Source organism: Mobula hypostoma, chromosome 4 (assembly GCF_963921235.1).
Source record: "Mobula hypostoma chromosome 4, sMobHyp1.1, whole genome shotgun sequence".
Classification (NCBI taxonomy): domain Eukaryota; kingdom Metazoa; phylum Chordata; class Chondrichthyes; order Myliobatiformes; family Myliobatidae; genus Mobula; species Mobula hypostoma.
Genome location: NC_086100.1, coordinates 80999893 through 81026632, shown reverse-complemented (window position 1 = coordinate 81026632; position 26740 = coordinate 80999893). Strand labels below are relative to the sequence as shown.

General features: G+C 39.1%; 1 protein-coding gene across 2 annotated transcripts in view; it reads right to left on the bottom strand.

The window, feature by feature from the left end:
* Window positions 1–26740, bottom strand: part of uggt1 (UDP-glucose glycoprotein glucosyltransferase 1) — a 171753-nt gene that overhangs the window by 95727 nt on the left and 49286 nt on the right. Inside the window, exons 18-22 of one of the 2 annotated variants that reach the window (XM_063046046.1) lie at window positions 24886–25050; window positions 22454–22574; window positions 21502–21600; window positions 4503–4526; window positions 82–176 (exon numbers count right to left, since the gene is read on the bottom strand). In XM_063046046.1, coding sequence (XP_062902116.1) covers window positions 82–176; window positions 4503–4526; window positions 21502–21600; window positions 22454–22574; window positions 24886–25050 — 504 coding nt within the window. The remainder of the gene's footprint in view (window positions 1–81; window positions 177–4502; window positions 4527–21501; window positions 21601–22453; window positions 22575–24885; window positions 25051–26740) is intronic. The other variant, XM_063046047.1, reaches the window with a different exon arrangement.

Sequence of the window (26740 nt, the reverse complement as noted above, 5' to 3'; positions counted from 1 at the left end):
TTCCTTGGTTTGTATGACTTGACTTACCAGTAGTTGGATGTGCAAAGAGGTATATTGATGGCTTTTATTGTGAAATCTTACCAGATGCTTAAGGGATTCATACAGTAACTGCCGCCCTGAAGAGTCATCAAAATCTCCGATGATCCAAAATGTAAGTGGACGAATGTACTTATCATCTATAAGACCAAATGGGGAAACACAAGTGAATAAAACGCATCCTACAATTTTTAAAAATATTTATTTCCTTTACCATTAGATTTACCTCAGCAAACAAATACACTTTATGTGTAAAAATGTATCAGACGTGTTGTATTCATATTCAACCTGCCAGAGGGGCACAGAGGCTACACAGAAACTGTGTAGAGAGCACATTATGTCGCTCTTGTTAATTGTCATTTAATTTGAACATAAGCGATCGCATTTGTTTGAAAACAAAATCGGTGAAACTGGTGATCAGGATTCAAATTTAACCTTACCACTACAACACAAGTCCTTGACCCTCCAGTAGTTAGAATCACAATTTTTAGTGCAATCACTACTGCATGCATTTAACCACTGTCATGCATCTTGTGTTCTCTACATAACTTGACAGACGTGGTGTTTCAAACTAAAGTAACAGAGAATTACAGAATCTAAATTAATGACTAAGTTCAAATCAAATAACAATGATCAATAGCAGCATGCCTGTTAGAAGCATTTAGAAACCCAGACTTTGTTTCTGACTCATGCCATTCATTGATTTGACTGAAGTATCAACGATTTGAGTGTTGATCATTTATATATAGATAATAAAGGGAGTTACTTAATTCCAAAGATTGTGTCTATTCTAGTAAGCACTTACTCTAGTAAGCAAATATTTCAAAGATTTAACACCTGAGGAAGTCCTACAAATAGAAGTATATCAAAAAATTACTCCTTAGTTATTTTTTTTCTGATCTCATAATGTTCTGAATAATTGCTGCATACTGATGACATTTACTATAGGAAAGCTAGAGAATGGCCATATTTTTAACTTATAACAAAAGCAAACGCTTTAGTATGTCACAACTGCAACTACAATGTTTCTGAAGAATGTGAAGGCTTGCAGCCATGATTTCCCTTGTGTTCAAATGGTAAGTGACCAAAGAATAAAAAAGTCCAAAAAAATTAACACACTTGGGTCGTATATGTGTATTCTCTTTGAAAGGGATATCTAACTTGCCTTACATTTCCTATTACTCATTGTGACAAGGCAAATTTATACAGTCCCACTCTGTTACAGCAAAGGGAAATAGTTAGGAAATATTGAGTTACATAATCAATTTTATGGGACTATTGTCGCAATGTCAGTGCTCAGCGGTGTCAGGACTCCGTCATTTTCAAAGAATATCTTTAGAATGAAGGCCAATGAGATATAAGTAGCACTAAAATGTTCAAATAATGTTCTCAAAATGTGTTTTATTCCATCCTTGTCTTGGTCAAAAAAATGTAATAGAATCAGACTGATTAACAATGAGACACAAAAATTACTGGCATGGAAAACAAGTGAATTCTAGATTATAACATCTAGTGAAACACCAGATGTGAAGCACTCTTTCATCCTAGCAGGATAGAAGTACCTATTGTCTTTTTCAGGAATTTTCCTTCATCTTGATCATGCAGAGGATCAGTGCCACTGCTGCGTAACAATAGAGGGCAAGAGAAAATCAAAAAGCTCAGTCTTACATGGGTGCTTCTGACTCCCAAAAACATGTTCTGGCTATACATAATGTAAGACAATTATAAAAGGGCAAAAAGTAAGCTTTAAACAGGTAGCCCAGCCATCATATTTAAAATGAACCTAAACTTTTCCTTCTCTTACACCACAAGTTAATACAAAAAAAAGCAGAACAACCAATAAATATAGTAACCCAACACTATTTTGATTAGAAACATTCAAACTAAGCATTTCTTTTACAGACATGAAGGAAAGCAGGTGATTTTTTTCCCCCTTTAGTAATGTGTGGTTTCTTTAATGCAACAGTGTGAAACTGAGACATTGCAGTGATCAGCAGAGTCTAGAATGGTAGTGAGGCCAAGAGGCAGGAAATGACCTTGATTTTGACCACCAGAGACAGGACCTCAAAAATTAAATTATCTTTCTTTCTTTTCGTATGAATACTATCCAACCTGATGAGTGTTCCTAGCATTTCACTATTTTGCCTCAGATTTTCAGCTGCAAGTTCTTTCCTTACAGTACATCCACATATGAGCCTCTGCTGAAGGCTGCAGTTGGCTTCTGGGAGAAAAAAGGATGCATTTTTAGTGAAGTGCTTTAAACAGTACAGTTTCAGGAATGAAGTTGATAAAATCCAGTTTTCTATGGGTAAATATGATTTATTCTCAGGCTACCGAGGTAGTAAATCACACAAGAGATCAATTTTGGTTGTTACGTCATTGTTGATCTCACTTAAGAGTGTAATTCAAAAATAAAATAAAATAAAATTCTCTCCACTAAGTCGAAGCAGAATATCTTGATGGTTGTTTTGACACCCAAGAATGGAAACAATATTGCTCTATTCTAGATTAAGGCAATTTTCATCTGCAGAGCATCCTTGTCAGGAAGTTAATAAACTGCAAATGCTGGAAATCTGAAATAAAACGCAGTGCTAAAAACACTCAACAGGTCAGGCAGTACCTGTGGAAAGGAAAGCAGCGGAAATGTTTCAGGAGGAAGATTCTTCAGATTTTTTGGAGTTTTGGAACCAATTTCTCAGCAATCCTGTACAATTATAGCTAGATGCAGTTAACTACTCATTCTCAAACCTGAAGGAATCACTTCTCACTGACAAGAAAGCTGTATCAGGGCGCTACCCATGAAGCTACATAATAAGGGTGTGCCATGCCACAAGGAAACAATTTGAAAATGGTTTGTTAAGGTTCAAAGTAGATTACTCCTGCACTTGTTATAGCAAATATTGATGATACAGGTTTGGCATCTGCACATCCTGCCTAAGTGCCAGCCAGTCCTTTGTATTCATCTATCTGTAACAGCAGGATTTATTCACCTGAATTCAACACTCTTTCAGCCAGGTTGTATTATAAATCAGCACAGGTACGTGAAGTGACAGGTTAACAACAGCTTAAAGTTTGGTCATGAATATCAATGATCAAACACATTTGCAAAAACACACGAAAAATAAGGATGCTGAAAATCTAAAACAAAAGCAGAAAAAGCTGGAAACAGCCACTTATGCTGCAACTATGGAAAGAAAAACAGAGTTTAGATTTTGAATCAAAGACCCTTTGACAATTCCCCAGTTCTGACATAGTGCCTTTGAAATAATATATTCTGTTTTTCCTTCCACAGATGATGTTTGATGCTATTCTGCTGGTGTGTCTATTAACGTGAGCAAGTCAAATGAGATGTTTACATAGACTAATACTTTACTAATAACACACTGTTATAATGGATTGTATGTTGAAAGTTAAATTATACAACAGATTATTAAAAAATTAGATGTGTATCATGCGAATTCATGCTAATATTCCCATCTTATTTCTTCCATCAATCGCAAAAGAATTATTTAATACAAGCAACCAGTGGATAATTATGGAAATAATACATTATGTTAATATGGTATAAGATTAATTATCTCACAGTGAATTATTTTTTCACTCAATTGCATATCAAAGAATTTCTGCTCAAAATTTCTGTATTTCAAATGGTCAAAATCTTCAACGTACAACCTCATGGAATCACTTTTTTTCTTTGAGACACCTCACCCTTCCATTTCTGCTCAGATGATGGGCATCACTGAAATTACTCATTTTAGTTGGAACTGAGGCAGTAGCAATCAACACGCTGTTTGGATGACATGAGAGCAGAGCTCAGAGGAATTGTCAATAAATGCAGAGTCATGGCTACTTCCTAAAAGAGGCCATTAACACTGCTAGATTTGAAGAATTCTGTTTAGATACTTCTTTTTTAGTGTCTCAAGAGAGTAAGGAAATTCACACCCAACTGATATTGACCAAACCTCACACTGAGCTGAGAATGAACCCAAAACCACCCTGGTCACTGTAGACTTAGAAGGACTCAGATCATTATCATCATTTGAGCTGATAAGACTCCCAACAGGAAAGAAACAGTTTTAGTAAATGGCTTCAGAGGGCCAAATAATTGTCAGTAATTCAATATGCAATATTAAAGTTGATGATTAAATTAATACATGTCAAGAAATTGTCTTTTGATTTTGTGATCAAATCCAAAATAAAAAATTAGCTTGATTGACCAAATGTACTTTTGTTATCCTTTTCCTAAATTTACACATAAATTTTCTCAACAATTTCAATTAATAGATATATGTGAGTTGTGACTTCGATTCTTAAAGTTCCAATGTACCGTAATGAGTCCTGATTGCACTTAGAATTGAGCGGTTGCACAGAAATCCAATAATAAAGCAATTGAGTGGAAAATATGAAAAATGCATTGCACTACAGTAGATATTGGAATCAGACTAACAAATAGAGCAGAAAGTTACCATAGATCTCACGCGAAGAAATCCCTGCATAAAAATAAGCATAAAAGGAAAAAAAATCAAGTGAAAAATGAGTAAAGTCAAATTTACAGCACATTGCAGCTACATTTAACTTCATGGTGTACATGTGTGGCATTTTTCCTCTAACTTTAGAGCCTATGGCATTCAAACACAGAAAGTACCCATTGTAAACCACATCACCTGAAGGAGAAACGTTTCAGAACAGAAATTTTAATGTGAAGAAACACAGCATTAATCAAATGTGTCAGATACAATTTTTGAAGGCAGTTTTAAACATTCAGGTCAACTGAAGTTAACAACTTTGAGATGTCCTTCAGAGATAACTTAATTTGAAATGCTACCTACACTTAATTCCTGATTGAAATGAAAGTGCACTTTAAAAACAAGTAAGTGAATTTAGTTGCTAACTTGTGCCATTTCAACCTCTGAAAGTCAATTTCTGTCTCATCTTTGAAACAGCAACAGTTAACAATGTGGCCTGATGACCTGAACTGAAGGAGGCTGGCCGAACAAGATGCTCCTCTTTGTTTAAGCACAGCTGGAGTGATGAACAAGATTCAAGACCTGGAAGTGAATTATCAGGGCATCTGTAGCTTTGTGCAACTTGTTCAATGTGATGCAACTGTATTCTGTTTCAAACTGCTTTTATATAGTTAATTCATAATCTAAAATCCCCACTTCCTTTAATTCAGGGAAATACTAAATTTAACAAACTAGCTTTAATATTTTTGAAAACACAAGTAAAAAAAATCAGACATACAGGCCATTGAGCCAGCACTATTATTCAGTAATTCAATCATACTTGAAGCTCTACCTCAACAACCTCACTGCCCAACTGCCACATTCTTTGGATCCCTAAAGCTTCTAAAGATTCACTGAACAGCTGAGAATACACAGGCCTATGGAATCCAAATTAATTTTGCTTGACAAAAAAAGACTTTTCCCATAAGGCAAATATTGTTTAAAAACTATTTTCCTGTTAAGGTGAATGATAAGCCATTTATAGAGAAAAATTAAATTCAAATTAGTCATCTTCCAACATATTTGTATAACTACAAATTGGAGCACAGGTCAGATTCACAGTGTAAGCTGCAGCATTGGTACAGGAAAGGAATTTAGTTAGTAAGTTAGTACACTGCATTCAGTTATACCAGATCGAAAATGGATGATTAGACTTCTATATGTCCCATCCAATACACAGTAATACCTCTACAATAATAAAACACCCAGTTTCTAAATAAGAAGAAACAGATGGTAATGAACCAAACAATCATGAAAAAAATTGATCAGAAAATCAGTAAAATAAATTAAATCATATCTAATCTGGGAGAAATTAATCTACTCATGACTGCTCTAACCACCAAATGATGAACTGCAGACAGAAAATTGAAGGCTTACAATTCAAGCACTTATTAATGAAAGAAAAAAGCATTTTTTTTTAAAAAGCATTATTCACAAACTGCATTGCTCCTGAAAACTACAGTTGCTGAAGTAATAAAGAAATATCACTCTATCACTGCGCACCTGTAATGATCTTTTTATCACTCCACACATGTAATGATCTTTTTAACACTTGTCAAGTAACTAATGAACCACACTGGCCATCTCCCAGATATTACCAATGCAGCCATAGAATGCATTAACACACGAACAGCTCATGAACAGGAAAAAAAATCTTACCCAAGATGATAGACTGTAAACACAGCAGCAGAATGCACAATAAAATTTTCAAGACAAGAAAAATACCAGAATAGATTGGAAAAGAGGTACCACAGTATTCATCACTTACATGGTATATTTCTAAAAAAAAGTAGCTGCCAGGAATTGACAAAAACTTGAATCACACGATAAATACCAACTGAGTGAAACAGTGAACTTTTCTCTTGCCACGGATGACTTGTTAATATTATCTAGCATTTATGTTTTTGATACCAACAAGTTAATACATAAATTTCACAATAGCTATCAAAATAGTTCAGAAAAATCTGCAGTAACATAAGATTTATCAAAAAGGCAATAAACAAGAAAATGAAGAAGCAGCAGTAATGTGCTAACAATAAAAAAGATAAGAATGCACAAATTTAATTCAAAAATTACATGAAAATAGTGTGCACTACAGGTAACAATTTCCATGAATCAGACTCTTCTATAGGGAGGGAAAACTGGCAGATATTGGAATAAGAGAGATGATAGAAACTTCAAAATCAGTGATTTATACAGCAGAGCGACAGAGTGAGTGGTAGAGAGAGAGAAGAGTGTGTGAGTGAGTGTGTAAGTGTGTGTGTGTGTGTGTGTGTGTGCGCGTGTGTGTCTGTGTGTGTGTGTGTGAGAATGTGCATGTGTGTGTTCACATGGGTATGTGCGTGAGGGCAAAGGAGTGGACCCTCAAGTTTATAAACCAACTTGACTTTCTCTCAATTTTTCTTCATTACCAACAAAAAGTATTTTCCATAAGCAAACCAGCTATCCAATGAATTGAAATTTGTAACATGCACCAGTTCTGGAATTTTACTATAATTACTTAGAACATTGGCACATTCACTGAACAAGGTTAATGTTGAATTTTGGCTTGGAGTAGCTTTGAGAAATAAGTTTCAGCTCAAGCTCAATTGTATACAGATACATTCTTTTATGAAAGATGAATCAAGAAACAATTATCAAGTAAACTATCTTTTAAACCTGCTGCTTAAAAGAAAAATTCACATATTTAAGAATGAAAACTCAATGGAATTTGATTAATGTGATGTGAATGTGCTTGTCACAAAAAATGAGCATTTTAAGAGGGATGGCCAGCCAGCTATGACAAAAGCAATTATAATTATTTTTAAAAACTATAATAAGTTATAGTGGTGTACAAAAGTCAATGGTAATTACCATGATGATCAAGATCAGAGAACACAAAATATCAAAAAAATTGGCTGCACAATAATAATTAACTGTAAGACTCATGGGACTTAGCAAATGGTATTCTGATTCTGGCAAATTGCAAGAAGGAAACTCAGCATGTTTGAGGACAAATTCCCAGCTTTGTGGTTAAGTAAGTACCTTATAAAAATCCACATAAGTACAATGCTTTGGATGAAGGAACAGTCCACGGAAGTACTGATGAAATTAAAAACCAGCTGTAAAATCAATGCCCATTTTTAAACCTAGCTACTAATTAGACTATGCTTGAACTACAGTCAGATAATGCTCCTTTGGTTACTAAATGCTTTACTAACTGCTTGTTAAATGTTATGCCAGCCTCAAAATATTACTGAACAATTATCCCACAAATTTCACAGTTGTTGCACCCTCATTGGTAATCTCTCATCATTCTTCTCATTAATATCTCCAATTATTAACCCCAATCTCTTCATGCACTATAAAGTTTTCCACATACTTAAAGTCAGATAGGCCTGAATTCTCCTGTATTTTCCCCAACTCCCTTCTGCACCTTACTATTGAATGTGTACTCATCATATTGTCAGAGAGCCATTCCAAATTCCAAAATGTTTGTCCCTCATCTTTTGTCCTTTTGTTATCAACCCTCCAGACTCTGGAAGCAGTCTCTCCTTATTTACTCCATTATGTCTACCAATTCTCTTAACAAACCCTTTTCCCAGAAAAGTAAACTCAGATTATTAGATTTTGAATAGATAGTTTTTTTTAAAACCCTCTCCTGTGTCTTTACATCCTTCCTCAAGTGTGGTGCCTAGAATTTGACATAATAATATTGGTATTGTGTTAATAATATTGTATTGTAAAATTGGTGAGAGCCAGTGTTTTATATGGGCTTAGCATAACTTTGTATTTGGCTCTCTATTCCTTTGGCTACTAAATGCTGGTTAAGTGTTGTGCCAGCTTCAAAAGATTACTACACAATTATCCCACAGATCACCCAGTTCTTGCTCCCTCATAATCCCTCCTCATTTGTCTTATTAATAGGTCTCATTAACCTCAACCTCTTCATGCTCCATAAAGGTTTTCACACTCAATGTACTGTACAACCAATTTTAAGACATCATGTGACCAAAGTCTGGTCGACCAAATGGAAATAGCTTGAGGCTATTTGGAAATGGTGATATGTCATCACGAGCAGCTCAACATCCTCACTGAACAGATTTCTATCCTTACTGGAGACAGAGGTTCATCCCATTAGCAATTACACAGGTCTGAAGAAACAATAGGATGCTCTAGCTGAGCATCACGCTGTTTCCTATATGGACAGAGAGTTGCCAGGCAAACCACATCCCTCTCCCACTCAAATAGAAACCTGCCTTGAAGAAATTTGTCTCATTTCTACAGGAGCAGAGACAGATATGAGCCCGAGCCCACCCTGTCACCTCACACATACATATAAACATCCATTTATTGTGAACAATGACCTCATAAAAGCAGATTGAAGACCATGGAGAAAGGCATCTATGATTTAGGGTCTTCTGGCAGTTCAGCTCCAGATCCAAGGTTGAAACAATGAAAGTGCCATCCAGATAGAACATAGAGAGTACAGCACAGGATCAGGCTCTTTGGCCCACAATATTGAGCCAAACTAATTAAATTAGTGATCAAATGGCCAACTAAACTAATCTCTCCTGCCTGCACAATATCAAAGGTTCACAGGTTCAATTTTTGTCAAAGTATGCGTGTATATTTGTCTACTCCAGATAGCTATTAAATACAAATAGACCTTGGGCGTTGATGAAAGAAGTCATCAATTCCACCCCCCCCCGATGAAAAAGAAGAAACAAAACTCAAAGAACTTCCATTTTCCTCACATTCATGTGCCTACCTAAACGCATCTTAAAAGTCTAAAGTACCTGCCTCTACCACTACCCCAACAATCTGTAGAAAAATTGCCCCCCACATCTCCTTTGAAATTACCCTCTCTCAGCTCAAATTCATTCCTTCTTGTATTAGATGCCAGCAGGTCACTTGCATTATTGCCTATTCCGTCCTCTGAGAGATTGCCTGATGCATAGACTATGAAAATCTCCATCCACATGCGGTCAGAAGTACATATCCTACCACTGGGTCTCAAGCAGCACAATCAGCTATGCCTTGACACAGGTCATCCCCGAATGCTCCTTTAATTAGTCCTGTACAACAGTCTGAAGCTAGTCAAGAATTATTAATGGATCCTCAGAGATATCTGTATGCACTCAAAGTGAAGGAGAGCAGCCTTCCAGTAATCAAATCCTATGAAGATGGCAGATTTTCTTCCCTGAAGGACATCAGTGAAGCGCGTAAATTTTTAATAATAATCTGATAGTTTCATAGTTATGAATAGTGAGACTAGCAATTATTTTATTTTTAAATTCCAAATTTATTTAGTACAAGTAATTCTCAGAACATTAGCAACAGTCCAATGAGTTCTTATTTGGAAAAAAATAATATACTTTGAAGAAATAAGTTGCACTGGTATTGTTGCATATCTTGCAATGGCTCATTTAGGCAAGGTTTGCGCACGTCATGTGAACTTGCTCAAATGGAAACATAGATGTTACCAGCTTTTAAGAGGAGTTACCATTACAAATTATAGCCTCTCTTCAGTGGATCACTTAACTGAAGCAAGCTGACAGATGAAGTTCCCATATTATCCTGCAAAGCATGCGAGCGCTCCAACGTGAAATTGATTATAATCTTGCAGTTCTTATCCCTTTGCTCAGGCATAGAAAACTCTGAGAGAAGCTGAACAATATGAGCAAATTCACATGCCTCCTCCAGGTACATCATTTTACATGGGGTTCACTGATGTTCTGGACAGTAAAATTTCAATAATCCACCATTTCATTATTTGGAAATTCCAGTGGTTCAACATCTGACTCACAGATTACTGCATCCTACACTCTTAAATAAACTGGGCAACATTTTCCACTTCATTTAAACTTGCCTATTCCCCACACTCCCTTTAAACTCATTTATTTCACAGGAAAATATATTACACTACTGTGTAACATATTAAAATAAAAGAGTGTCAGAGTATTAAGAGGAGTAACATCCTAAAGTCTGGAGAATCTGCCAGTCCAGCATTACAGTAGTCCCAAGGGTGCCTAATTACCAGTGTTTTAGATCAGCACAGCAGTATGTAAGGGAACTGTGTGTATCATCTGGGCTGCTCTGGTTAAATGCTGGTATACTCTGTTGGTGTGAATGACCAGATGAAAGAGGGTTGCTGTCTGCAATGGGAACATGATTTAATAGGCTCCTTAAAAAAGCAAGACCAATGTAGCTTTTTGGGACATTTGCCTCGAAGGCTTCCTTGTCCTTCTCTTTCTTTCTGCACCTCGTGTTCCCCTGGCTCTGCTTGTGCATATTCCTCATTCCAAGCACCTGCGGTTGTTACATTTGACTGGATTGTTCAGAATCTAGCACCCCGCCAAGTTACCCTATTAGTTTGTCATGTACTTCAAGTTGCACCAGGAGTGAAGCATCTTTAAAAATGTAACAGTGCTTTTATTCACAATTCTAATGCTTTGATATCTCTTATAGCATTGGCACTCAGCCACCAAGGTTTCAGTTTAAACTTGTGTGAGTGGCTAGGAAAGCTGGGAGTAGCCATTGCTCCCCCATGATCCATCACTCAGGTTATTGGCAGCTGCTGAAAATATGCAGCAATGTGGATTCCCTCGGAATCAAGGAGTTACAGATGAAGCGACGAAACACGCCATTGATCAACATGAAATTCTTCTCATGCTCAACAACTAGCTGTGCCTTGAGTGGGTGGAAACCTATCTATAGGTGAGGAGATCCAGGTTTTTTTTTAAATCGGGTATATTATGGCCAACAGAGTGATAACCGCACTGAAAGTCAGCCAGCAATGCTCACCTAAACCAGAGCCAAGATACAATGCATCTTCTGTGCAATCAAAAAGGATGAAATTCTATTTTACCAGAAGTGGAGAGCCTGGATGATCTCTTTGATGCTGAGATGAATATCAACTTGTCCAGTGTAATGCCATATTCATCACTCTTCAGAAATATCTACGCAGGATTGCGCAATTCTGTAGACAATAGGAACAGGACCATAACAGCACCTCATTGCTTGCTAACCAGAGGTTCACAACCTTTCCCATGTCATAGAAAGTCCACTCTACAACTTTCAGTGATGGAGTGCTACCAGATACACAATTACTGAGGCATCCATTTGAAGAGTTCAGTTCCATGCCAGGTTAAAGCAGCAGAATACCAAGAATCTATTCAATTAATTAATTTTACAAATTGATTCTCTTCCCATCAGCAAGCAGAAAAATGGCAATATTCATGGAAGGACATTTAGTGCTAATTTCATTTCAACTCAAATTGCTTAAAATAATCAGCAATAATGACCTTTAAATGCCATTTCAAATGAGTCAGAATATAATTTAACATGCAAAGAGTCTGATGATAATAAGGATAATATTTACCTTCCCTCTTTCTTGAGCCAAATTAATTGGCATGCTGGATACAGAGATATACTATGTTGGTGCTAACAATTAGAGCAAAGACATCTTGGTCAATATTCATTGTTAGGAGCGCATAATGGGAAAGTTTGAAAGCAAGCATGTTTTGATTTTATTCATTACAGGTACATAGTTAAGAAGATATTTATCACATGTTCTTTTGCTTGCTACCACTATGCCACTATCATTAAATTAATAATTACTTTTCTGCTGGTGATAGTGCTGGATGAGCTTTTAAATACCTTCAGGATAAAATAAAACAGAAAATTGTTATTTTGCATCACTGAACACTGTATATGGAGATTTGAAATGAATTGCCAATACAAAATACTGGAATTAACAAATATTAAGTGTCCATCGGTATAGAGTACGTACAAATAACGAGACTACTGCATGATGGCATGTCAGCCACAGTACTTAGCAATATTGATGCTGAATCAGAACCCTTCACTGTCAAGACAGGAGTCAAACAGGACTGTATCATTGCGCTCACCCTATTTGCCATCTTTATTGCTGCCATTCTTCACCTCATTGGCCAAGACCTGACACAGGGAATCCCAATTGCCTACAGAATGGACAACAGGCTTTTCAATCTCAACGAAGAATAAGGTCAGCACAACCACTCTCATGGAGCTTCAGTATGCAGATGACAATGCCATCGCAGCACACTTTGAAGAAAACTTCCAATGTATCACGAATAGGTTTGCCAATGAATAAAGATACCTGGGTCTTGTTTTGAACATAAAAAAGATACAGGTCCTATATCAGCAACCGCCCAACCAGCCACTTATCCAGCCTCCCATAAAAATTGGCGATATTATCCTTTAAAATGTAGAATACTTTTCCTACGTTGACCACATTCTTTCCTCAAAAGCAGACATCAACACAGAGATCAACCACCACCTGAGCAGTGCCAGTGAAGCCTATGCAAGATTAAGGAAAAGAGTTTTGAAGACCATGGCATGGAGGCCCAAACAAACTTTTGGTCTATAGAGCAGTCGTCCTTTCTACATTACTAAATGGAGCAGAATCATAAACCACTTGCAGTGGACACCTGAAAGCCCTGGAACAATACCACAAAAGAACCTTATGAAAGATTTTGAGGATCAGCTGGAAGGACAGACACACTAATAGCAGTGTACTAGAGGGAGGTGCACTACATGAACAGCATCTCTACCACAATAAAGTAACACTAATTCCAATAGATAGGTCATGTCATCTGGATGCCCAAGTCACATCTCCCCATACACATACTTTACTCCCAGTTGAAGGAAGGTCACTGAGCCCTGCAAGGTTAATATCAAAATTAGTCTGAAGAAATTCAATGTTATATCTAAAAACTTGGAAGACATTGCACTCAGTAGATGAACTTGGAGTAAAGCTGTTCAAGAGGGAGCTGCACTGTATCAGAGAAACCTCCTCTGTGCCACGAGAACAAGCAGCAGCTGCAAAGGGGGAGAATGAACATGTAAAAGACTCAACCACTAACCACAGCCACCACTTAATTGTACCCACACTGCACCAGAATATGTGGATCCTAGGTTGGCATCTATAGCCACCTGAGGACACACTAATAGAGAACTCCACATCATACTTGACTCAGGTGATCACACTGTTACTACAGAATACATACATACCAACTGGCAACTGATTAGCTCACACTGTCAAGTTCTGATGGAACGTCACTAACTTGAAATCTTAACTTTATTTCTACCCACAGATGTACTAAAACTGAGTATTTCAGGATCAGAAAAATATTTATTATCACTGACTTCTATGGCATGAAATTAGTCATGGAAAAGTATAGCACAGAAACAGGCTCTTCAGCCCATCTTGTTCATGCCGAACCATTTGAACTACCTACTCCCATCGACCTGCACCTGGATCATAGCCTTTCAATGATTCAAGTTTTTGGATCACTGGGACCTCTTTTGGCGTAGGCGTGACCTGTACAAAAAGGACGGGTTACACTTGAATCCTAGGGGAACCAATATCCTGGCAGGGAGATTAGCGACGGCTACTGAGGTGACTTTAAACTAGAATGGTTGGGGGGTGGGAATCAAATTAAAGAGGATAGGCGTGAGGAGGTTAGTTCACAACAGGGGGATGGGAACCAGTGCAGAGAGACAGAGAGGTGTAAAGTGAGGGTAGAAGCAAAAAGTACTAAGGAGAAAAGTAAAAGTGGCAGGCCGACAAATCCAGGGCAAGCATTAAAAAGGGCCACTTTTCAACGTAATTGTATAAGGGCTAAGAGAGTTGTAAAAGAGCGCCTGAAGGCTTTGTGTGTCAATGCAAGGAGCATTTGTAATAAGGTGGATGAATTGAAAGTGCAGATTGTTATTCATGATTATGATATAATTGGGATCACAGAGACATGGCTCCAGGGTGACCAAGGATGGGAGCTCAACATTCAGGGATATTCAATATTCAGGAGGGATAGACATGAAGGAAGGGAGGTGGGGTGGCGTTGCTGGTTAAAGAAGAGATTAACGCAATAGAAAGGAAGAACATAAGCCGGGAAGATGTGGAATCGATATGGGTAGAGCTGCGTAACACTAAGGGGCAGAAGACGCTGCTGGGAGTTGTGTACAGGCCACCTAACAGTAGTAGTGAGGTCGGAGATGGTATTAAACAGGAAATTAGAAATGTGTGCAATAAAGGAACAACAGTTATAATGGGTGACTTCAATCTACATGTAGATTGGGTGAACCAAATTGGTAAAGGTGCTGAGGAAGAGGATTTCTTGGATTGTATGCGGGATGGTTTTTTGAACCAACATGTCGAGGAACCAACTAGAGAGCAGGCTATTCTGGACTGGGTTTTGAGCAATGAGGAAGGGTTAATTAGCAATCTTGTCGTGAGAGGCCCCTTGGGTAAGAGTGACCATAATATGGTGGAATTCTTCATTAAGATGGAGAGTGACATAGTTAATTCAGAAACAAAGGTTCTGAACTTAAAGAAGGGTAACTTTGAAGGTATGAGACGTGAATTAGCTAAGATAGACTGGCAAATGACACTTAAAGGATTGACGGTGGATATGCAATGGCAAGCATTTAAAGGTTGCATGGATGATATACAACAATTGTTCATCCCAGTTTGGCAAAAGAATAATCATCCCGTGGCTGACATGAGAAATTAGGGATAGTATCAATTCCAAAGAGGAAGCATACAAATTAGCCAGAGAAAGTGGCTCACCTGAGGACTGGGAGAAATTCAGAGTTCAGCAGAGGAGGACAAAGGGCTTAATTAGGAAGGGGAAAAAAGATTATGAGAGAAAACTGGCAAGGAACATAAAAACTGACTGTAAAAGCTTTTATAGATATGTAAAAAGGAAAAGACTGGTAAAGACAAATGTAGGTCCCCTGCAGACAGAAACAGGTGAATTGATTATGGGGAGCAAGGACATGGCAGACCAATTGAATAATTACTTTGGTTCTGTCTTCACTAAGGAGGACATAAATAATCTTCCAGAAATAGTAGGGGACAGAGGGTCCAGTGAGATGGAGGAACTGAGCGAAATACATGTTAGTAGGGAAGTGGTGTTAGGTAAATTCAAGGGATTGAAGGCAGATAAATCCCCAGGGCCAGATGGTCTGCATCCTAGAGTGCTTAAGGAAGTAGCCCAAGAAATAGTGGATGCATTAGTGATAATTTTTCAAAACTCGTTAGATTCTGGACTAGTTCCTGAGGATTGGAGGGTGGCTAATGTAACCCCACTTTTTAAAAAAGGAGGGAGAGAGAAACCGGGGAATTATAGACCGGTTATCCTAACGTCGGTGGTGGGGAAACTGCTGGAGTCAGTTATCAAAGATGTGATAACAGCACATTTGGAAAGCGGTGAAATCATCGGACAAAGTCAGCATGGATTTGTGAAAGGAAAATCATGTCTGACGAATCTCATAGAATTTTTTGAGGATGTAACTAGTAGAGTGGATAGGGGAGAACCAGTGGATGTGGTATATTTGGATTTTCAAAAGGCTTTTGACAAGGTCCCACACAGGAGATTAGTGTGCAAACTTAAAGCACACGGTATTGGGGGTAAGGTATTGGTGTGGGTGGAGAATTGGTTAGCAGACAGGAAGCAAAGAGTGGTAATAAACGGGACCTTTTCAGAATGGCAGGCGGTGACTAGTGGGGTACTGCAAGGCTCAGTGCTGGGACCCCAGTTGTTTACAATATATATGTTGATGACTTGGATGAGGGAATTAAATGCAGCATCTCCAAATTTGCGGATGACACGAAGCTGGGTGGCAGTGTTAGCTGTGAGGAGGATGCTAAGAGGATGCAGGGTGACTTGGATAGGTTGGGTGAGTGGGCAAATTCATGGCAGATGCAATTTAATGTGGATAAATGTGAAGTTATCCACTTTGGTGGCAAAAATAGGAAAACAGATTATTATCTGAATGGTGACCGATTAGGAAAAGGGGAGGTGCAACGAGACCTGGGTGTCATTATACACCAGTCATTGAAAGTGGGCATGCAGGTACAGCAGGCGGTGAAAAAGGCGAATGGTATGCTGGCATTTATAGCGAGAGGATTCGAGTACAGGAGCAGGGAGGTACTACTGCAGTTGTACAAGGCCTTGGTGAGACCACACCTGGAGTATTGTGTGCAGTTTTGGTCCCCTAATCTGAGGAAGGACATCCTTGCCATAGAGGGAGTACAAAGAAGGTTCACCAGATTGATTCCTGGGATGGCAGGACTTTCATATGAAGAAAGACTGGATGAACTGGGCTTGTACTCGTTGGAATTTAGAAGATTGAGGGGGGATCTGATTGAAACGTATAAAATCCTAAAGGGATTGGACAGGCTAGATGCAGGAAGATTGTTCCCGATGTTGGGGAAGTCCAGAACGAGGGGCCACAGTTTGAGGATAAAGGGGAAGCCTTTTAGGACCAAGATTAGGAAAAACTTCTTCACACAGAGAGTGGTGAATCTGTGGAATTCTCTGCCACAGGAAACAGTTGAGGCCAGTTCATTGGCTATATTTAAGAGGGAGTTAGATATGGCCCTTGTGGCTACGGGGGTCAGGGGGTATGGAGGGAAGGCTGGGGCGGGGTTCTGAGTTGGACGATCAGCCATGATCCTTATAAATGGCGGTGCAGGCTCGAAGGGCTGAATGGCCTACTCCTGCACCTATTTTCTATGTTTCTATACCCCTGCCATATACGTACCTATCCAAACTTCGCTTAAATGTGAAACTAAGCTCATATGCACCACTTGTGCTAGCAGCTCAGTCTCATGACTCTCTCAATAAAGAAGTTTCCCTTTTCGCCCTTAGCTCATAATCCCTGGATGTAGTCCCACCCAACCTCAGTGAAAAAAGTCTGCTTGCATTTACCCTATCTACTGTATATTCCTCATAATTTTGTATACCTCTATCAAATCTCCTCTCAAACTTCTATATTCTAAAGAATAAACTCCTAACCTATTCAATCTTTCTTTATAACTCAGGTCCAACAAACCCAACAACATCCTTGTTAATTTTCTCCGCACTCTTTCAACCTTGTTTATATCTTTCCTAGAGATAGATGACCAAAACTGCACACAATTCTCAAAATTAGGCCTCACCAATATTTTACACGTCAACGTAACATCTCATCTTCTGTATTCAATATTTTGATTTATGAAAGCCAATGTGCCAAAAGCTTTCTTTACAACCCTATCCACCTCTGACACCACTTATAATGAATTTTGGACCTGTATTCCCAGATCCTTTTGCTCTACTGAACTCCTCAGTGCCCCACCATCCACTGTGCAAGACCTACCTTAGTTGCAACACCTCACACTTGTCTGCATTAAATTCTGTCTCCTATTTTTCAGCTCTTTTTTCCCAGTTGATCAGATCCCTCTGCAAGCCATGATAGCTTTCCTCACTGTCTAGTACACACCCAATCTTGGTGCCATCTGCAAATATTGCTGATCCATTTAAGCACATTGTCATCCGGATCGTTGATGTAGATGACAAACATGAATGGACCCAGTACCAATCCCTGCAGCAGTCCACTTAGAGAGGCAACCATCTGCTACCACTCTCTGGCTTCTCTCACAAAGCCAATGTCTAATCCAATTCACTAACGCATCTTGAATGCCAAGTGACTGGGCCTACTTGACCAACCTCCCATGTGGGGCCCTGTCAAATGCATCCACTGCTTTGCCTTCATCAACTTTACTGGTGACTTCTTCAAAAAACTCAAAAGATTAGTTAGACGTGACCTAACTCGCACAAAGCAATGCTGACTATCCTAAGCAGTACGCGTCTATCCAAACGCTTATATATCCAGTCCCTTAGAGCAGCGGTCCCCAACCTCCGGGCCGCAGGCCAATACAGGGCCACAAAGAATGCAGCAGTGCGGAGGTAGCCGGAACACACCCAGCACATCATTAAGAAAAAAGCCGAAATAACCAAGCTAATTAATTAGCTGCCGCCCGGCATGTAATCGCCTCTGATCTGGGCCGACATTTACGTGCCAGGTGGCACTTAATTAATTAGCTTGTTCATTTCGGCTTTTTTCTTAAAGATGTACTGGGTGCGTTCTGGCTACTGCTGCACCGCTGCATTCTTCACGGCCCAGAGGTTGAGGACCACTGCCTTAAGAGTACTTTCCAATAACTTTCCCACTACTGATGTCAGACTCACTAGCCCATAATTTCCTCATTTATGTTTAAAGCCTTTCTTAAACAGCAGAACAACATTGGCTAACCTCCAATCCTCTGGTACCTCTTCTGTTGCTAAGGATAATTTAACTATCTTTGCCAAGGCCCTGGCAATTTCTGCACTTGCTGCACTTGCTTTCTATAGGGCCCAAGAGAACACCTTGTCAGGCCCTGGGGATTTATCCACCCCGATTTGCCTCAGAACAGCAAACACCTCCTTCTCTAGTCTGTTTAGGGTCCTTGAAGATGATGCCACTTTGCCTCAATTCTATAGACTCTGCGTTCATCTCCTGAGTAAATACAGATGCAAGAATATTATTTAGGCTCTCCACCTTCTAGTTTGCTCTACACATGGATTACCATTTTGATCTTCCAGAGGACCAATTTTGTCCCTTCCAATCTTTTCGCTCTTAACATACCTCTAGAATTCTCCTTCACCTTGCCTGCTAGGGCAACTTCATGCCTTCTTTTATCCTTCCTGATTTCTTTCTTTAGTGTTTTCTTGCATTTCTTATACTCCATAAGCGCCTCCTTTGTTCCTGCTTGCCTATACCTGCGATGCACCTCCTTTTTTCCCTTAACCAGGGCCTCAATATTTCTTGAAACCAAGGTTTTCAAGGTTTTCAACTGGCCTTTCTCCAACTTAGAATCTCAACCCACAGACCAGGCCTATCTTTTTCCATATTTACTTTGAAACTAACGGCATTGTGATCACTAGATGCAGAGTGCTCCCCTACACTAACCTGTCACCTGTCCCATCTCATTCCTTAATATCAGATCAAATATCGCACACTCTCTCATTGGGACTTCTACGTAATGATTAAGGAAACTTTCCTGAACACATCTGACAAACTCTTTCCCATCTAGTCCTTTTACAGTATGGAAGTCCCATCCAATAAGTGGAAAGTTAAAATCAAGTACTAAAATAACCTTATGTTTCTTGCAACAGTCTGCAATCTCTCTATCAATTACTTGCTTTGTGGTAACAGAACAGAAGAAAGGTAAAAGCAATTATTTTTTTTTTACAAATGGCATAGAAAATGGAATAATATGGTAGTGTTCATGGACAGTTCAAAAATCTGATGACAAAGCAAAGAAGCCATTGAATGTAGGTCTTCAGGCTCCATAACCTCTGCTCTAATGGTATTAACAAGAAGAAGGCTGACCCAGATGGTGGGAGTTCTTAATGATGTATACCACGTTCCCGAGACACCATCTCTTGAAGATGTCCTCAGTGGTGGGGAGGGTTGTGCATGTGATTGAGATGAATGAGTCTGCAACCTTCTGCAACCTCCTACGACCCTGTGCATTGCATTGGAGCTTCCATAATAGGCTGTGATGCAACTAGTTAGAATGCTCTCCACCGTACGTATATAAAAATTTGCAAGAGTTTTTGGTGGCATACCAAATCTCCTCAAACTCTTCATTACGCATTGGCATGCCCTCTTCATCACTGCTTCAATGTGTAGGGCCAGGACAGATCCTCCAAGATGTTAACACCCAGAAACGCAAAGCTGCACGCATTTTACACCGCTGGCCAACCACTGAGGACTGGAGCTTTCTCCTAACGTCCCCTTCAAAGGTACACAATCCATTCCTTGGTCTTTCTGAGTTAGTGTAAAGTTGTTGCGACCCCACTCAACCAGTGAATCTACCTCACTCCTCTACAGCTTCACATCACCGTCTGAGATTTTACCAACACCAATGCTGGCATCTGCAAATTTATAGATGGTATATGAGCTGTGTTTAGCCCCACAGTCATGAGGGTAGACAGTACAGCAGTAGGCTAAGCACATATCCTTGAGGTGCATCTGCTTCACCTGTCAGCAAGGAGGAGATGTCATCACTGATCTGTACAGACCGATGATCTAGGCGCAGAGAGAATTACAGAGGCACAGGATTTGAAGTTTGGTGATTAACACTGAGGGGGGTGATGGTAATGAATGCTGAGCTGTAATTAATAAATAGCAGTCTGACCTATGTTTTTCTGCTACCTAGGTGCTCCAAAGTAGAGTGAAGACCCAGTGAGACTGCCTCTGCTAAAGACTTGTAGCAGCAGGAGGCAAACTGCAGTGGCATCAGGTCCTTACTCAGACAATAGTTAATTCTAGCCTTGACCACCCTCTCAAAGCACTGCATCACAGCTGATGTGCTGCCGGGCAATAGCTGTTGAGGCATCTCACCCTGCTCTTCTTGGGCATCACAATGACTACTGCCCTTTTGAAGTGGGCTGGAATCTCAGACCACAGCAGAGAGAGGTTGAAGGTGTCCTGGTGCACTCCAGGCTGTTGGTCAGCAAAGATTTTCAGTACCTGGCCAGGGTCACCACTGGGGACTAATGCCTTGCATTGTCACATTTTCAGATACAAATTTAATACCATTCCCTTGAAAGGATAGAAGTGATAAGCAATAAAATTCACATAACTCAGCTGAATAAAGCATGGCTGCATCCATGTCAACATAAAAGTTAATTACTAAAAAAAAATGACACTTCATAAAACATTTCAGATTTCTGCTCATCTTGGTTTAGATCTGTTATGTAGTTTGATATTTAGAAATGCTATTGATTGGGATGTCTAACATTGTTAAGTTTTTAAAGTTTTAATAATCTGCTTCAAAGAAATGTTATAAACCGATGAAGGACTTCTCCAAAAGGCCAGGTTGTCTGGGAATGTCTTTTGACAAGTCTTTCTGTGAAATCAATATTTACTTAACAGCATTTAGTCAGTCACCTTAAGCAAAATCTTTAGCAGACGTTTCCAGTTTATACATTCATGTTTTTTTCTTTAGAGACAGCATAAGCCACATGAGCCATATTTAGGGATTATATATGTATGTATTATAGCAAAATAAATTTTACATCATACATATAAAGATAAAATCACCACAAACTAATTATCATACCTCTTTTAGACAAATAGGACATACTGTCGGCCACAGCTGCTGATTTTTCCTCAGATTTCAGAAGGGCAAAACGGGAATAATCATCCACTCCATCATTAGCTGTAATAGATGTGGGTTCATTAAAGATCCACAACCACTATAGGCTAATTCAACTGAAATTAAAGGACAGTTAGTCAACTGCTCTAAATTCTATTCTGTAGAATTCTAAGTTATCACTGCAAAGTTATCAACCTAAAATGTTACATCAACTTTGAAGATAAATGAGTAAGTAGCTCTCTTTGATGTAAAACCTCCGATTTTCAAACAACGTAACTATAACCCAACTTCTCTCAATGAAGAGTTCTACCAAAATTTGTAAACTAAGTGCATCATCTGACTTATGAACTTCGTAATTAGCAAAATCCTTTAATAGCAGGCAATTTTCCTCTTCAGCATCTCTTCCAGTCCGCTCTTGTTGAAAAAGTTACAGCAGTCCATAATTTTCATATTTCAAAGTAATACAATAGAGTATCTTCTCACCAAACTTGATTCCCAAATTTGGATCGAGTATTGACTTTCTAAGCAGAGTAAACTATTCTCAAAGAACACAGCTGCACACCCCAGATGAATTTTTATCTTTGGTGGAGGAAGTAAATGAGGCTACTTCAGGAGACCCATGTTAATAAGCTTAACTTCCATTATGATTGCAACACACAAAATGCTGAAGGAACTCAGCAGGGTCCCTTTACAAGGGTCTCGGCCTGAAAAGTCAAGTCTACTCTTTTCCATAGATGCTGCCTGGCCTGCTGAGTTCCTCCAGCATTTTCTGTGTGTTGCTTGGATTTCCAGCCACTGCAGATTTTCTCTTGTTTTCCCATTATGACTGGACATGTTTATCAAATTAAAATCAAAATGTAGTAAAATAGTGAAGAATATTTAGAACATTTTTATGCAAGACATTGACAACTCTCACCAGTGGCAGATAGAGACAAGTACTCTCTCTCAGAGCTGAGAATCCTGGGATTGATCCTTGGAACAATGGTTGGCTGATTCATTATGAAATCAACAACATCGTGGTCATTGTTCAATTCACCCTAAAAGTGACAACATAATCTTAAATTACTGAAAGGAGGAAAAGAAGGCATACAACTAACAGCACAGAAAAAGGCCACTGCTTCTGTGGTATTATGTGTATTCCACAAAAGTGCCTTCCTATATCTTACCCTTTTCTGTCAACCAAAGTGGATTTCTTTTCCAAACTTAGTTGAAGTTTTACTTTAAGAGCTAAAATGCTTCCAGAAAAATCACAGAAATCCACAGCACAGATGGAGAACATTCAGTGTATATGCCTAGGGAAGAAAAATCCCACTATTCCTGCTTCAAAACGGTTATTTAAGTAATATTTTGACACTATGATGGTTTCTGTCACCTCTCAAACAGACTTGTCCAACTGTTAAATTAAACTATTTGGATTTTTGCATTGCATAATAAGCAGATGAATGATAAGAACTAAATTCAACAAATCTCCCTTCTCCAACACAAATATGCAACTCTTTGCAGTTTTATACACTGCATTTTTACTTGTATTCCCCTCAACAAACATCAGTAAAAACAAATTAACTGATCTTTCCCCCATTGTTCCTTCAGCAGATATGCAAATTTGTTTCTGCATAACAATAACTATACAAAACAAAGAAAAAACTCCAACTAACATTTTAAAAAATCACCAATTATAAATTGCTGAGGGATATCTTGAGAGCGACATAGGATGACTCACGTGGCCCTTGAGCTAACAAACAATCTCATCATTATCACAATGCTATGTACAAAATGGCTGCTATGCTTCCTAAATTACTAAAACAACTAAATTGCAAGAACACTTCATTGGTTCTAAAGGACTTTGTGCATTGTGATAAAAAAATCATTTAGCTGTGCATTGCATTTCTCATCAACTCTCTCCTAACCCTTCAGAAAATCCATGCTCTTTGGTAACTGTCATCCAAGGACAAAACCCACTGAGGTGTGCCACTGAGGCCAGTGTTGGGACCACTTCTTTTCATGTTATATGTCAGTGATTTGGATGAGGGAATTGATAGCTTTGTGGCCAAGGTTGCGGACAATACAAAGGTAGGTGGAAGAACAGATAGTGTTGAGGAAGCAGGATGTCTGCCAAATAACTTAGGACAGATTGGGGGATTGGGCAAAGAAATGGCAAATGGAATATGGTGTAAGGAAGTGGTGTAAGTCATATATGTTGGCAGAAGGAATAAAGGGGTGGACTATTTGCTAAATAGGAAGAAATTCAAAAACAAAGGTGCAAAGGGACTTGGGAGACCTCGTGCAGAATTCCCTAAAGGTTAACTTGAGCTTTACCCAGTGGTAAGGAAGGCAAATGCACAGTTTGTATTCATTTCAAGAGGACTGGAATACAAAACAAAGATGTAATGCTGAGGGTTTATAAGGCAATGGTCAGACCGCACTTGGAATATCATGAGCAGTTTTGGGCTCCTATCTAAGAAAAAACGTGCTGACGTTGGAGAGGGTCCAGAGGATGTCCACGAGAATGATCCCAAGAATGAAAGAGTTAACATACATGTACTCACTGGAATGTAGAAGAATGAGGGGGAATCTCATTGGAACCCATCGAATATTGAAAATTCTAGATAGAGTGGAAGTGGAGAGAATGTTTCTGATAGTGGGGCAGTCTAGGACCAGATGGCTCCGCCTCTGATTTGAGGGATGTCCATTTAGCACAGAGATGAGCAAAAATTTCTTTAGCTGGAGTGTGGTGAATCTGTGGAATATTTAAGGCCGAGGTTGATTGGCTCTTGCTAAATCGGGACATCGAAGATTACAAGGAGCAGGCAGAAGAATGGGGTAAAGAGGGGTAATGAATCAGCCATGATGGAATGGTGGAGCAAACTCAATGGGCCAGATGGTCTAATTCTGCTCCTATGTCTTATGCTCGAAATCCTGTAATTTCAAAGACTTCTGTTTGGTCACTTCTCAGCTTTTCTTTGCTGGTTAAAAAAAAACAAACAAGTAATTCCTTCTGAATTATCATCCTTGGAAAATGCATTGCATGGAAACATTATCTAAAGGGCGAGAAAGAAAAATGGGCCCTCAACTTGATGCTAATTTTGATATTAGCTCTAAAAACTCATCACCAGTTTAATGTACTTTTCTCACTTAAAAATATACTAGCTGAGTCACAAGTGTACGAGTATGAGATATAATTTCAAGCAATACATGCTACATTATCAGAAATCTTCCATTTTCTGGGACTTAAACCAGTTTTGGTATCAAATTAAATGAAAATTCAAATCAAGCATTTATTCTTAGATGCTGTTCATATTTGCCCAATCCTTTACCATTTAAAGTAGACAACAGGTTAACTATACTTACTAAGTAAACAACTTTCTGGAAGTAGGCAGTGTTATCCAAGATTCTGTGCATCATCACAGTTTCTAGCTCATCAGGATCCAGTTGGTCCCTCGGGAAAGGCATGCCATTGTAGAGGCCAATTGGCAGAGGGCCAAGGCCTGTTTGTTTATAGTAATCTTTCCCTTCCTAATGAAGAGACATAAAGGTATCAGGCACACAATGCACAACAGAAAATAAATCTTGCTATAACAATTATACACATTAAACTATTAACCATTAACTATTCTGGCATAAATGTAATTTTTAGTTATGTTACCAAGAAATGCCAGATTTATTTGGTAAAAACAGAAACAAATTGTTGGAAGCTTTAGAAAACATCTATCTTAGAACACATAGAACCACAGAAAACATAGAAAACCTACAGCACAATACAGGCCCTTTGGCCAACAAAGTTGTACCAAACATGTCCCTACCTTAGAAATTACTGGGCTTACCCATAGTCCTGTATTTTTCTAAGCTCCATGTACCTATCTAAAAGTCTCTTAAAAGACCCTATTGTATCCACCTCCACCACCATTGCTGGCAGCTCATTCCACGCACTCACCACTCTCTGTGTAAAAAACTTACCCCTGACATCTCCTCTGTACCTACTCCCCAGCACTTCAAACCTGTGTCCTCTTGTGGCAACCATTTCAGCCCTGGGAAAAACTATCCACACAATCAATGCCTCTCATCATCTTGTACACCACTATCAGGTCACCTCTCATCCTCCAAGGAGAAAAGGCCAAGAAAAGGCTGTTTTCATAAGGCATGCTCCCCAATCCAGGCAACATCCTTGTAAATCTCCTCTGCACCCTTTCTATGGCTTCCACATCCTTCCTGTAGTGAGACGACCAGAACTGAACACATACTCCAAGTGAGGTCTGATCAGGGTCCTATATAGCTGCAACATTACCTCTCGGCTCCTAAATTCAATTCCACGATTAATGAAGGCCAATACTCTGTATGCCTTCTTTTTTTTAATTTTCTTTTGCTCAGCATAACAAAACTCTCAATTTCCAGATACATTTACATTTCCTCCCCTCACAGGTATCAATTATCAGAACACTTGTATCAAAGTATAGACATCACCACCACATCCTACACAAAAGCCCTTATTTGTATAGCAGACAGGTTTACATCTACATATTGCAGAAAAGGTTGCCATGTGAGTCAACCTGCACAACTCCTTTGAGCGTCCTATGGACTCGGATGCCAAGATCCCTCTGATCCTCCACACTGCCAAGAATCTTACCATTAATACGATATTCTGCCATCATATTTGACCTACCAAAATGAACAACTTCACACTTATCTGGGTTGAACTCCATCTGCCACTTCCCAGCCCAGTTTTGCATCGTATAAATGTCCCGCTGTAACCTCTGACAGCCCTCCACACTATCCACAACACCTCCAACCTTTGTGTCATCAGCAAATTTACTAACTCATCCCTCCACTTCCTCATCCAAGTCAATTATAAAAATCACAAAGAGTAAGGGTCCCAGAACAGATCCCTAAGGCACACCACTGGTCACCAACCTCCATGCAGAATATGACCCATCTACAACCACACTTTGCCTTCTGTGGGCAAGCCAGTTCTGGATCCACAAAGCAATGTCCCCTTGGATCCCATGCCTCCTTACTTTCTCAATAAGCCTTACATGGAGTACCTTATCAAATGCCTTGATGAAATCCATATGCACTACATCTACTGCATCAATGTGTTTAGTCACATCCTCAAAAAATTCAATCAGACCTGCCCTTGACAAAGCCATGCTGACTATTCCTAATCATATTATACCTCTCCAAATGTTCATAAATCCTGCCTCTCAGGATC